This window comes from Lemur catta, chromosome 5, assembly GCF_020740605.2.
Source record: "Lemur catta isolate mLemCat1 chromosome 5, mLemCat1.pri, whole genome shotgun sequence".
In the NCBI taxonomy this organism is placed as follows: Eukaryota; Metazoa; Chordata; class Mammalia; order Primates; family Lemuridae; genus Lemur; species Lemur catta.
In genome coordinates, this window is record NC_059132.1 from 34655879 (window position 1) to 34669725 (window position 13847).

At 43.8% G+C, this 13847-nt stretch overlaps 1 protein-coding gene and 1 non-coding gene across 7 annotated transcripts in view; one reads left to right on the forward strand and one right to left on the reverse strand.

Moving 5' to 3' along the window:
* Positions 1-13847, reverse strand: part of IFT122 (intraflagellar transport 122) — a 75836-nt gene that overhangs the window by 30451 nt on the left and 31538 nt on the right. For all 6 annotated transcript variants that reach the window (XM_045551499.1, XM_045551496.1, XM_045551498.1 and 3 more), the window contains exons 11-14: positions 13494-13696; positions 12480-12617; positions 10542-10706; positions 7430-7627 (exon numbers count right to left, since the gene is read on the reverse strand). In XM_045551499.1, coding sequence (XP_045407455.1) covers positions 7430-7627; positions 10542-10706; positions 12480-12617; positions 13494-13696 — 704 coding nt within the window. The remainder of the gene's footprint in view (positions 1-7429; positions 7628-10541; positions 10707-12479; positions 12618-13493; positions 13697-13847) is intronic.
* On the forward strand, positions 3542-3732 carry LOC123638941. The gene has a single exon (XR_006735523.1). It is a non-coding gene; the product is annotated as a U2 spliceosomal RNA (small nuclear RNA).

Below are 13847 nucleotides of genomic sequence, written 5' to 3' on the forward strand. Positions count from 1 at the left end.
CAACTTGTGGGCAGTGGTGGGGTTATACTTACCTCTCTCAGCAGGCCCTTGGTCTATGTTTGCTGAAGAAATGAATGAGTTACTGGGAGGAAAGGGTCTGGGGTGGCCTCTTTTTAGAGGGACTGAGTCCAAGAAAGGTAAGAGATTTGTTCCAGGTTACCCAGGAAGGCTCTAGAGACAAGTCTCCTAGCTCCTTGGTGCTGGAGACTAACTCCCTCCTACAAGATAGGGTTGCCTTGCTGTGAGTATCTGTGAATGGTTTCTAATAATTTCCCTTTTTTAGGTTTATAAAGTGATTTTGTATCTGTCCCAACAGCCCTGTGCAGTAGGTATTATTACTCCCTGACTATGGCCCAGGAGATGCAGACTCAGGGAGTACCACTGACAAGGACACATACCTGGCAAATAGGAAACCTGAGGCTGGAGCCAGAGGCAACTTGACTCCAGGTTCTGTGCCCCTTCCTGCCTCATGTGCATTCATATGTGTGTGTATGTGTGTACACATGTGTGTGGGAACAAGTCTCAGTTGAGCCGGGACCTCTTTAGCAATGAAAGTCCTTGTCCTGATTTTAGGCTAGTCAGTGTGCTTTAGGGACCTGCATCTGTCCTGGATTCCTGGGCAGTAGAGCTCAATCAGCCAGTACTTCTGTGCTAATGGTTCCCAAATGTGAACAGGAAGTGCTGTTTTCGGCATTTGGGTCCTTTACCTTTGAAATTTCTAGTCCCATGTTTTAGCTTCAGAGTTGAAGGAAAATTTTTTAACAACTGGTCTTCCCTGACAGCAAGATATGGCTGCCCCTGAGTGCTTTTCTTTCCTCCCGGGCCATCCCTCCCTGCTTCCCGCCCCTTAAGGGGGCAGCAGGGCATGAACTGGGGAGCAGCTGAGCTAGAACCCAGGCCTGGCTCAGCCACATCCTAGCTGAGTGACTTTGGGATCAGTCCATTAACTTCTGTTTAGAGGCCCTGCCCAGCTCAGGCTACTATGGGCAGACGAGAGGAACGCTGAAAACGACAAAGCGACGGGCCAAAAGCAGGCATGATCATTCCCTCCACTCTGTTTTCTCAGCACCAGCTCCTCATCTTCTCCTGGGCTCTCCAGACTTGTTCCCACCCACCTTCCCCTCTGTCTGAAACACCTTCCCTGCCTCTCTCTGTCTCTCAGACTCCAGATCAAGTTTCACCACCTCCTGGAAGCTTTCTCAGAGCCCCCCCACACAACGAGCTTTCCTTTCTAAACTCCTTTAGTAAGTACGTCCTGTTCCAACTTAGTTCTGTTTTGTGGTTTTTGCCTGTCAGTAATAATAAGAAATAGGAATTGGGCCAGACAAAACCTGAAAGATGGGCATCCATTTCACAGAGAAGAAAATGAGGCCCTAAATAGTGAAAGGAGCCGCTTAAGTTTCCACGGGTGTAGGTGGCAGAATCAGAACACAAAGCCGGTGCTTCCTTCCAAACTGCACAACTTCTCTCTGTGCTGAACGCCCCAGGAGAGTGGGACAGGCACTCAGACAGGCACATCCAAATTGAGCATATGACAGAGGGCTAACATTTGGACTTGCCTGGGAGGCAAAACTGAGGGGGAGTTTTAAAAATACACTAACTGAACAAATACTCTTTGAGCTACACTTTATCTCGCTGTTGCATTCCAAACATGAAGTCACCACCACCCTGAGAAGCCCTACGAGGGCTTGCTGCCCTACTTGGCAGCCCTGACAAACCAGTTCTTGCACAAGATGATGTAAATTTCAAAAGGAAACCAAAATTCCCAAGAGTGGATCTGATGCCTTCCCCCTCCTCTCTGGGCCAAAACCGCAGGATGGCTGGAGGCAAGGCGACAGATCAACAGCCTTTGTCTTGAGCCTGCCTTTCCTAACCCTTGCTGTGTCAGCAGGACAGCCTTGGTGCAGTCAAGGGAGACTTTGGCCCCTCTGGCTCCTCTTGGCCGACCAAAGTCAGGGAGCAGCAAACTGCACTTATTTTTGAGGTCAGATGGCAATCCTGGGGGAAAACCTTTCAAGAAGCATAGCCTGTCTGGCATGAATGAAGAAAAGTGGTTTCTGGTAGATGTGGTTGCGTGGGTTTGGGATGGGGGCAGACAAGGACGGCAGGGACACACAGTCCACAAGGGGCTGTCTGTGCCTCTCCTCCTGCTGCCACTGCTACCCACCTCACTCCCTTCTTTCTCTTGCTTTCTCCCTTTTTCTTTTTCCTCAGATCTGAATTCCACTAACATTTCTTGAATAACTGCTCTGTGTCAGGTACTGATGGTGGGCACTTCTCTAATAATTCCTGCAGTAATGAGTAACAAGCGTTTCATCGACTTACAAGAAGAAGTGGACTCTAGTCTGAAGGTGAGTTGCGTGGAGGGAATGTAGACTGGGAGAGCGTAGTGGAAGGAAAACCTGGAAATGGGTTAAAAATCTTTCAAATGTACATAGGCTTTGACCCAACAATTTCACTTCTAGGAATTTATACCAAGGAGCTAAGTTGGGATAGATGAAAGATGCCTACTATTTATAATAGCAAAAAAGCCATAAATAACAAAAATGTCTGACAGTAGGTGCTAGTTGAATAAGTTGTAGAACACCCATGTGATAGGACAAAATGTAGGAATGAAATATAATCCTGGTGGGGGCGGGGGCAATAGGGAGTGGGGTGTGGTTATAAAAGGCAGCACAATACCAGGGACCTGGTGGTGTTGCAAATGTTTAGTGTCTTGACTGTGGTGGTAGATTACACAAACCTACACAAGTGATAAAACTGTACTAGAGTATGACAACCTATTATCATTGAGGGAGACTGGGCTAAGTATATAAGGGATCTTTGTATTATTTCTTACAACTATATGTGAGTCTACATTCATCTTAATATTTTATAAATGCTGAAGAAGAATATTCATTGACCTGGAACCATGTTTCCAGTAGATTGCTGAGTGAAAAAAGCTATAGTAGTTTAGAGCCAACAATTCATAAAAAGTGATGGGTCTGCTGTATCTAAAAGTTAGGTTAAATTAGAAGATAACAATAAAGAAAGATGATTAAAAGCCTCTCCTGGACACATACAACTTACCAAGATTGAATCAAGAAGAAATAGAAAACCTAAACAGATGAATAACAAGTAACAAGATTGAATCAGTAACAAGGAGTCTTCCAACAAAGAAAAGTCCAATGGCTTCACAGCTGAACGCTAACAAACCTTTAAAGAAGAATTAATACCAATTCTTCTCAAAACTATTCCAAAAAATTGAAGCAGAGGAAATTCTTCCTAACTCATTCTGTGAGGCAAGCATAACCCTAACAACCAAAACCAGACAAGGACACAACAAAAAAAGAAAACTATAGGCCAATATATATACCTGATGAAGATAGATGCAAAAATCTTCAACAAAATACTAGCAAACCGAATCCAACAACATATCAAAAAGATAATACATCATGAGCAAGTGGGATTTACCCCAGGAATGCAAGGATAGTTCAACATATGCAAATCTATAAACATGATATATCACATCGATAGAATGAGAGACAAAAACCATATGATCATCGCTTCTCGGCCTTTTGGCTAAGATCAAGTGTAGTATCTGTTCTTATCAGTTTAATATCAGATATGTCCTCTACCCAAGGATAATACATTAAATGGAGTTTTGGAGCAGGGAGATGGAATAGGAGCTTGCTCTGTCCACTCCACACATTGACCTGGTATTGTAGTACTTCCAGGAACAGTACACCCCCTCAGGGCACCAAAACTGGGTTCTCAAAAAGCACACTTCTCTGGGCCATGGATTTTAATATTTAAAAAAAAAAAGTAAAAAAAAAAAAGGCATCATCATCTCAAGAGATGCAGACGAAGCTTTTGATAAAATTTAACATCTCTTCATGAATAAAAACTCTTAATAAATTAGGTATAGAAGGAAAGTATCTCAACATAATAAAGGCCATATATGATAAATGCACAGCTAATATCTTACTGAATGGGAAAAAGCTGAAAGCTTTTTCCTTAAGAACTGGAACAAGACAAAGATGTCCACTCTCATTACTCCTATTCAACATAGTACTGGAAGTCCTAGCCAGAGAAATCAGGCAAAAGAAAGAAATAAAGGGTATCCAAATTTTAAAGGAAGAAGTCAAATTGTTCCTATTTGCAGACAACATGATCTTATATACAGAAAAACCTAAAGATTCTAGCAAAAAACTTTTAGAACTGACAAACTAACTCAGTAAAGTTGCAGGATACAAAATTAATGTACAAAAATCAGTAGCATTTCTATACATAGACAACTAGCTGAAAAAGAAATCAAGAAGGTGATCCTATCTGTAATAGCTACCAAAAAAAAAAAACACCAGGAATAAATTTAATCAAGGAGGTGAAAGACCTCTACAAAGAAAACTACAAAACACTGATGAGAGAAACTGAAGAGAATACAAACACATGGAAAGACATCCCATGCTTATGGATCGGAAGAATTAATATTGTTAAAATGACAATACTGGCGGGGGATGGTGGCTCACACCTGTAAACCTAGCACTCTGGGAGGCTGAGGCAGGTGGATTGTTTGAGCTCAGGGGTTCGAGATCAGCCTGAGTAAGAGCAAGACCCCGTCTCCACTAAAAAAATACAAAGAAATTAGCTGGACAACTAAAAATATATATATAAAAATTAGCCGGGCATAGTGGTGCGTGCCTATAGTCCCAGCTACTTGGGAGGCTGAGGCAGTTGGATTGCTTGAGCCTAGGAGTTCAAGGTTGCTGTGAGCTAGGCTGACACCACAGCACTCTAGCCTGGGCAACAGAGTGAGACTCTGTCTCAAAAAAAAAAAAAAAAAATACATACATGTACCAGAATTCAATTTGTATCCCCTAATTCTATTAATTTTTTTTTTTTTTTTTTTGAGACAGAGTCTCACTTTGTTGCCCAGGCTAGAGTGAGTGCCATGGCGTCAGCCTAGCTCACAGCACAACCTCGAACTCCTGGGCTTGAGCAATCCTCCTGCCTCAGCCTCCCGAGTAGCTGGGACTACAGGCATGCACCACCATGCCCGGCTAATTTTTTCTATATATATTTTAGCTGTCCAGATAATTTCTTTCTATTTTTAGTAGAGACGGGGTCTCACTCTTGCTCAGGCTGGTCTCGAACTCCTGACCTCGAGCGATCCACCTGCCTCGGCCTCCCAGAGTGCTAGGATTACAGGTGTGAGCCACCGCACCCGGCCTCTATTAAAATTTTTAAAAGCGAAAAAAATACCTCAAAAGGACATGCAGCAATAGCAAAAATATACAAATGAGATTATATCAAACTAAAAAGCTTCTGCACAGCAAAGAAAATAATCAACAGAGTGAAAAGACAACATAAAGAATGGAATAAAATATGTGCAAACTACTCATCCAACAGGGAATTAATACCCAGAATATACAAGGAATTGAAACATCTCAACAGCAAAAAAACAAACAAACAAATAAAAAAACCACAAGAACAGCAACAACAACCCGATTAAGGGGCAAATGATCTGAACACACATTTCTCAAAAGAACACATGCAAATGGCCAAAAAATATATGAAAAAATGCTCAGCATCACTAATCATCAGGGAAATACAAATCAAAACCACAATGAGGTATCCTTTCACCCTAGTTAGGATGGTTATTATCAAAAAGACAAAAAATAACAGATGCTGGCAAGGATATAGGGAAAAGGGAACTTTTATACACTGTTGGTGGGAGCATAAACTAGTATATTTCCTATGGAGAACAGTGTAGAGGTTCCTCAAAACCTACAAACAGAACTACCATATGTTCCAGCAATTCCCCTACTGGGTATTTATCCAAAGGAAAGGAAATCATTATATTGAAGAGACATCTATACCCCCATGTTTACTGTAGCACTATCCACAACAGCCAAGATATGGGATCAACCTAGGTGTTCAACAACAGATGAACAGGTAAAGAAAATGTGGTGTATATACACCATGGAATAGTATTCAGCCATAAAAAAGAATGAGATCCTTTTATTCATGGCAATATGGACAGAACTGGAGGACCTTATGTTACGTGAAATGAGCCAGGAACAGAAAGTTAAACACCACATGTTCTCACTCATATGTGGAATCTAAAAAAAGTTGATCTCATAGAAGTAAAAAACAGAGGACACTAGAGGCTGGGAAGGGTAGGGGAAGGGAGGGATAAGGAGAGATTTGTTAAATGATACAAAACTACAGGTAGATAGGAGGAAGAAGTTCTAATGTTCTATATCACTGTAAGATGACTACAGTTAACAATAATATATTATATAGTTTCAAGTAGCTAGAAGGAGGATATTGAATGTTCCCAATACAAAGTAAAGAGAAATGTTTGAGATGATGGATATGCTAATTACCCTGATCTGATGACTATACATTATATGTATTGAAACATCACTATGTACCCCATGAATACGTACAATTATACTTATCAATTAAAAATTTAAAAATAAATAAATTTTAAAAGTAAAAGTCTCTCATTTATAGTCCACATACAGTGAAGTAGCACAAACCTGAGGTTTAATTTATCTATGTTTATATAGATAAAAGTCATAAAACAATATTTCCAGTATGATTCTACTTTTTAAAAAAATGTTTACATGAATCATATGCTCATAATTATATATTATGCATATATCATATATATGTATAGAAAAGGTCTGGGTGAATGTATATATGTTTAAGAGTGATTCTTTCCTGAGGATGGGATTCTGAGTGCTAAAGTTTCTCCTAGGTGCTTGTCTCTGTTTAATGACAGTTCTACCATAAGCACCACTCACTCTGGGGGCAGACAGGCACCTGGGACAGGTGTGATCAGGCCAGCCCCCACTTGGGTTGCCCATCTCTGCTCTCCTGTCTGTCCTCTCTGTGGCTCCATACTCCAGCCTCCCATTTCTGTTCTGCCTCCTCCTAGTTCAGGGGACTTGTGCAGAGTTCTATGCTCCTTTTTTGGCTCATAGACCTTAGCCCCCATACCCCAGCCCACTCATTCCCTCTCTCCCTCCCTCTCTCATGCACACATGCACACACACACCACCACCACCACACACGTGCTCATGTGCACACTCTGCTGGACTCCCAGCTTTGTTGGCTTGCTCCACTCTGCACCATGCATGGCTCTCAGTAACACACACTCTGCTGACAACACTGCATGTCCCTCCCAGTCCTTACCCAGGAAGGGTGATCAGAAAGAAAGAGAGGCTCAGCGAAGATTAGCTGTTTGCCCAAAGACACAAGTTGCATGGGGTGGAGACAGGGCTTCAAGTTCCAAATCCTGCCTTCCACAGTATTTCACAGCTGCCACTCCTCTCTCCTCCCTCTTCCTCGCTGCCTCCTCCTCAGTGCACCAGCGAGGGCCCCATTTTCCTGTTCTTGTTTGCCCTGCCACTGCTGAGAGTAAACAGGTGCCCTAGGTTACCTGTGGCACCTCCACGGCTGACATGGAGAAGACGTGGAGGCAGAAGATCTTAGAGCCGTTGTAGCCGACCACAAAGCCCTGCAGCTTCTGCTGGTGTACGGGGAAGGTGCTAGCTTTGATGTTGAGGTAGCCTCCTCCCGAGAAGCAGAGCATGTCCTCACACTGGGTGTTCCAGGCCACGCTGTTGGCGTTTGGTTCCTGAGGGACAGGGATGGTAAGGATCCTGCAGGAACCACCCTGGGCTCTGGCACCACCTCCATATTTCAGTCAAATACCCTTTGTAAAGACTGAATCCCATTAAACTGCTAACAGTGGGATAGAGGGAAATGGAGGAAAGGGGGACCACAAAGAAACGGATAGAGGTAAGCTCCTCTGTGCACTTGCATACTGTTGGAATTTTTGAATAAGCAAGCATTACTTTTGAAAAAAAGTTATTCTCCCCAAACAGTGATCCCTACATGGTAAGTGGAAAATCAGCAAAGCAGGATTCTACTTCTATTAAAAGATAAATATAGGCCGGGCGCGGTGGCTCACGCCTGTAATCCTAGCCCTCTGGGAGGCCGAGGCGGGTGGATCGCTCGAGATCAGGAGTTTGAGACCAGCCTGAGCAAGACCCCGTCTCTACTAAAAATAGAAAGAAATTATCTGGACAACTAAAAATATATATATAGAAAAAATCAGCCAGGCATGGTGGCGCATGCCTGTAGTCCCAGCTACTCGGGAGGCTGAGGCAAGTAGGATCGCTTAAGCCCAGGAGTTTAAGGTTGCTGTGAGCTAGGCTGACGCCACGGCACTCACTCTAGCCCGGGCAACAGAGTGAGACTCTGTCTCAAAAAAAAAAAAAAAAAAAGATAAATATAAATCTGTACACACAGAAGGTTTAAAAGGATTTATTCCAAAGGATTAACAGTGATTATTTCTGAGTGGGTGGAACTGTGGAATTAGAAAATAAATCTTTTTATTTTCTTCAGTTTTTGTTTGTCTGAATTTTTCTGTGTGTCATGAACATCTTTTTTATAATAAGAAAAAGAACAGTGAGTTATTTTTAAAATTAGAAAATAATATATTGTTTCTGCATGTACAATTCACACATTGTAAAAATACAGTCACCCTGGGTGGCACCCCCACACACACCTATTCTTAGTTTTCTGCTCAGCCCTGGAGCCCCAGGGAGCGGCAGATGCTCATACCTTTCTGCTTAGAATCTTTTATAATGTCAGAATCTTTTACAATAAACATGGACTACTTTTATAATGAGAAAAAAACAATATAGCTGTTTCCATTTGTTGGGGGCAGGGGCAGCTGAGAAGAGAAAAAGGCAGTAGGCAGTGTTGCAACTGGGAATGTCAATGTCCTGGCAAGGCCTGAGACTTACCTTCTGATATGGTTTGGATATTTGGCCCCTCCAAATCTCATGTTGAAATTTGATCCCCCGCGTTGAATGTGGGGCTTGGTGGGAGGTGTTGGGTCATGGTGGCAGACCCCTCATGATTGGCTTGGTGCCCTCCCCACGATAAGAAGTAAGCTCTCACTTTATTAGTTCAGTTATTTAAAAGAGCCTGGCACATCCTCCTCCTTTCTTTTCACTTCCTCTCTCATGTGATGCGCCTGCTCCCCCTTGGCCTCCCACCTTGACTGGAAGCTCCCTGAAGCCCTCGCCAGAAGCAGATGCTGACGCCACACTTCTTCTCCAGTTTACAGAACCATGAGCCAAATAAACCTCTTTTCTTTATAAACTACCCAGCCTCGTGTATGGACTAATACAACTTCCCTAGCCTACTTTAGAGGCATCAGTGGGGATGGGGAGGGCACACACCCTTCCACTCTTGTATGGTTCTAGGCTCAGACACAGATTCACAACTGGGGCCTGCTAACCTACCTACAGGTCTGGGGTGGGGGTAGTGTTGAGGCTGGGGAAAAGGAAAGTAATATTTAGGGCCCGATTTTGTGCCAAGCACTGAGCTAGGTACTATGGTATGTTGTTTATTTCTGTAGCAATTCTGTGAGGGGGCAAGTATTAGTTTCATTTCAGAGATAAGGAGAAATTGAGGCTCAGAGAAGTTTAGTAACTTGCTTAAGATCACACAGTAAGTGATGTAGGCCCAACTTGAACGCAGGTCAGTCTGAAGGCTGTGTTCTTTCTCTCCCCTAAACCACTCTACTTCCTCAGTGAGGAAGTAGACATGAACAAGTTGATATTAACTGGAAGTCACCCCTGAGCTAGTGGTAGCCAGGTAATCCCTTCTAACTGACTAAGGCAACACTTTGCCCTACAGATTCCACTGCACAGGACAAGGAGCCCTGTTAGGTAGACCCAAATCTGCCCATAACATTGGGAAACCCTACAGGGGCCAAGGAAACCAGTCAGGAGAGGTTCCAGCTTTGCGGGAAATTCACTTCAGGCAAACCAGCCCTGACCACTTACAAAGCCCTAAAGAGGCAAAGAACAGCCCAGCCCAGCAGAAAACCAATAAGGCACCAGGCATGGAGCCTCTGGGCTTTTCTTCTCTAGTGACACACTTCCTCCACCCACAGGAAGGAATGATGTGTAAACAATGCCTATACCCAAAAAGATCCAAACAGTTCACATTTTGCTGGCTCTTATAGCATCCCTGTGAAATATGCAGAAGGGCAGACTTCCCCCCAACCCCGTTCTTTTCTTTATTTCAGGTGACAAAACTGATCCTATTTCCTTACTGTACCTTAGGTCACTCACAGAAACACACAGGCCTCTAGTAGGTGAGGTGCAGACTTCTTCAAAAGCAGCAGCATCACCGCCACATCAATCCATATACTGAGAACCCACAACATGCTCCACTTAGATTTAGTATTATCTCATTCATTGCTCACAGTAAACATGTAAGGAAGGTGTTACTTGCCAGGAAGGAAACCAAAGTTCACAGACGCTGGCGCAGGCCCTGCAGCTCATGGGTACATGGGAGAAGGAGCAGGCTGTGGCCTGGGGCCTCTTGGACTCTGCACCTATGCTTGGCCCCTGCACCTCACTGGTCCTCCCAGAGACCTGCCTGGGAAAGAGAAGGGGTGCCTCTGCAGGGAAGAGAAGGGTTTCTAATCAAAGGACCACATCCTTGGGCACTCTCAGGGACTTCACCTGAAAAAGCAGCTCCTTGCTGTGGATGTCATACACCAGGCATGTGTCGTTTTCATCTACCACAGCCAGCTTGTTACGGGAGGCACTCATGTCCAAGCAGCGCACGCCTGTGGCCAGCTTCAGCAGGACGATAGCAAAGAGATTGTCCACGAAGATCTTCAGGATCTGCCGAAATTTCAGAGAAAAAAGTGAGTCACCATGGCAACAAGGCCCTGGAACACCACCAGGCTGCTGGAATCCCATGTGTTCTACAAGAACAACTACTAATTTCACCAGAAGCTCTATGCAGAGAAAAGGACTCATCAAAAGAAAAACAGGGGTAAGGGGTGGTGGCTTATCCTTAGAAGACCAGAAGTGTGGTTCATCAGAGGTCACCAAAGCAATGATGGGCCTGAGATGGGCCAAATTCACTATAACATCTGTTTGGACTAGGGATTTGACGTTACCCAAACTGCAGGGTTAGGAGATACCATCCTAACAAAGATCTGAGCCACAAACTAACACAGGAAAAGGCTACTATAGACACTGATAAGACATCTGGTATAAAATAATAATGATGTTGCTGCTGATAATCACAGCTACCATTTATTGCTATCCCTGGTTTTTTGTGGGTTTTGGAGGGTTTTTTGAGACAGGGTCTTGTTCTGTCACCCGGGCTAGAGTGCAGAGGCATCATTATAACTCACTGCAACCTCAAACTCCTGGGCTCAAGCGATCCTCCTGCCTCAGCTTCCCAAGTAGCTGGGACTACAGCCATGCACTACCACACCTGGCTTAATTTTTCTATTTTTAGTAGAGACCAGGTCTCACTCAGGTTGGTCTCTCTCTCTTTTTTTTCTTCCAATTTCATTTTTTAGAGATATGGTCTTGCTATGCTGCCAAGGCTGGAGTACAATGGTTAGTCACAGGTGTAATCACAGCACACTGCAGCCTTGAATTCGTAGGTTCAAGCAATCCTCCTGGCTCAGCCTCCTGAGTAGCTGGGACTACAGGTGCACACCACCACACCCAGCTTTGATATCCCTGTTTTTGAGAGCCCTATGATACATGTGCTATTATCCTCATTTGTAAAACCTCAGCCTCAGAGAGGTGAAATGACCTGCCCAAGACCCCAAAGAACATGACCCCAGGCTGACCTCACCCCAAAGTCCACGCTCCCAGCGTCTCATGGGAAGTGAGAGCTGACTGGGAGAAAGAAGCAGACCCTCCCTCCCCTTTGGTATTGCTGCTTGAGTGCTCCACTGATCTCATGCTCTGTGACTTCCGTCCCAAGCAAAGACCTGACAAGCCTCAGCCACAAGCCATCTGCTACACAGCTTGGCTCTCAGGCTAATGCAGTTATATTTTCACATTCAAATTTCCATGTGGCCCACTTAGAACTTTTATTTTGAGCAAAGAACACACACACACACACACACACACACACAGAAATCTGTTTAACTTTGTGTAACCTAGATTTCTGACATCTATTTGACCAAAGGGTTCATTTTTCTTATAGCATCTACTAACATCCTGAGGACCCAGCATTCTCTAGGATACACGCTAGCACACACTATGTTCATCCACTTACTGCCCTAGTAGGGATCTGTCCTAAGTAATGATCTCTGCCTCTCCCTTTAGCAATCCACTGAAGCCACATCTCTAACAAACCTCCCCCATATCGAAGGACCATAAGCCCACTAATCCACTCTATGTGCAGCCCAGAGGCTACAGTTCAACTCTGCCAGAATGTGAGTATGCTATGAGTCCGAGAGCCACTGTGACTTTGGCCTGGAGCTGTCCTCATAAAAATAAATTCAGTGCTGCCCTCCAATGCACCCACGGAGGGGAGAAGCCCTTTTCCTGTCCAGGGAACCCCTCTCATGGTCACCGCCAGATGGGTCAATTGCATCTGTGTGCAGATACTCAGGCTGACGGGAGACATGCAGGAGTGCTCACCTGCCCATTCTTCAGGCCCACTAACAGACCTTCTCTTCCAGGAGGGCCACCAATCACCTTAATGTAACGAATGAGAGACTCCATCTGCCACTCTCGCTCCTTCACTCCATTGAAGGACAGGCACTGCAGCCGTTTCTCCTAGGAAACAAACCCAGCTCTGCACGGACATTCAACAGAATAAGTGCACCCAGCCCTCCCAAGGAGGTCTTCCTTAATCTGAAGGGTGAAAAATACCGGCACATTCTGTATCTGTCTAACCCCATCTAGTCCCCATGGTTGGCACAGTTAAACCTTCATGCAAGTCTTCCCCATGGAGCCCAATTCAGCCTCAGATCTTTAACGCAGACTTTCATCCAGATGGCCGTGGCCAGAGACAGCACCCAAAAGTTCACCTATTTGCCACACTTATCCTGTAACTTGGAGTACTCCTAAACTGCTTGAAGTTACAGACTTTTAAAGAGATTTTAATAGTATTTTATACTATAGTGATTCCTAAAGGACTTCTTCCATTTTTTCATTTCCAATAGGCCTATGTAAAACAAAATCCACCTCTACTTCGAAGAAAGATGGATGCTAGGCTTCTCTCAAAGCCTTTCCAAACTTCTCTTGGCATCGACCTAGATAGTTTCTAGAAATCTAAGCTGAGAAAATTTTTTCCATGAAAAAAATCTCTTAGGAAGTAAACTTTCTTGACTATTACTGAGTTGATATAAATTTTATGTATATATGCTTATCAATAAAAACCCTGTCTTCATTTTGTGAATTATGTAATCCCAGTATGACAAAATGTTCTGTAATACAAAAAAATATTCTCCAGTTTATGGCCCATGGCTTTCTAATAGAGTCTGATTCATATAGATGCCAGTAAAATCAAAGCCGACAAACAGCCACTGAGTCTGATGAAAAGGGACTTGTTTTCCAGTGACCAGCTTTAAAACTGTGAGGTGGATACCATATTCTTACAGGGAGTATGGAGTGAATTCAGCCTGCCCCCTCCAACATACTGCTGCCCACCTGGCAGAGGATGATGTGATTGGCACACACCACCAGGAGGTTGCATTCGAACTTCTTGACAATCTTCTCCTTTACCCGGTAATGCATGTCTGATGAGTCATCTGAATCCAACTCATATATGAGGATTTTCTCTGGCAGTTGGATAGCTAATCGATTTTTGTAGATGGCAATTTTCTTGACAAGCTCTTTGCATTTAATCCGAACTGTCAAAGAAAAAAAAAATCCAGCTCTAGCAAGAGGTTGTTAAGTAAGATAGAAGGTAGAGAAATTAAAAGCTATCATTTACTTAATGCTACTGGCAATTAAAGTGAGACACTCTCATTAAAAAAAATCTTTACAGAGTATCCAATGCGT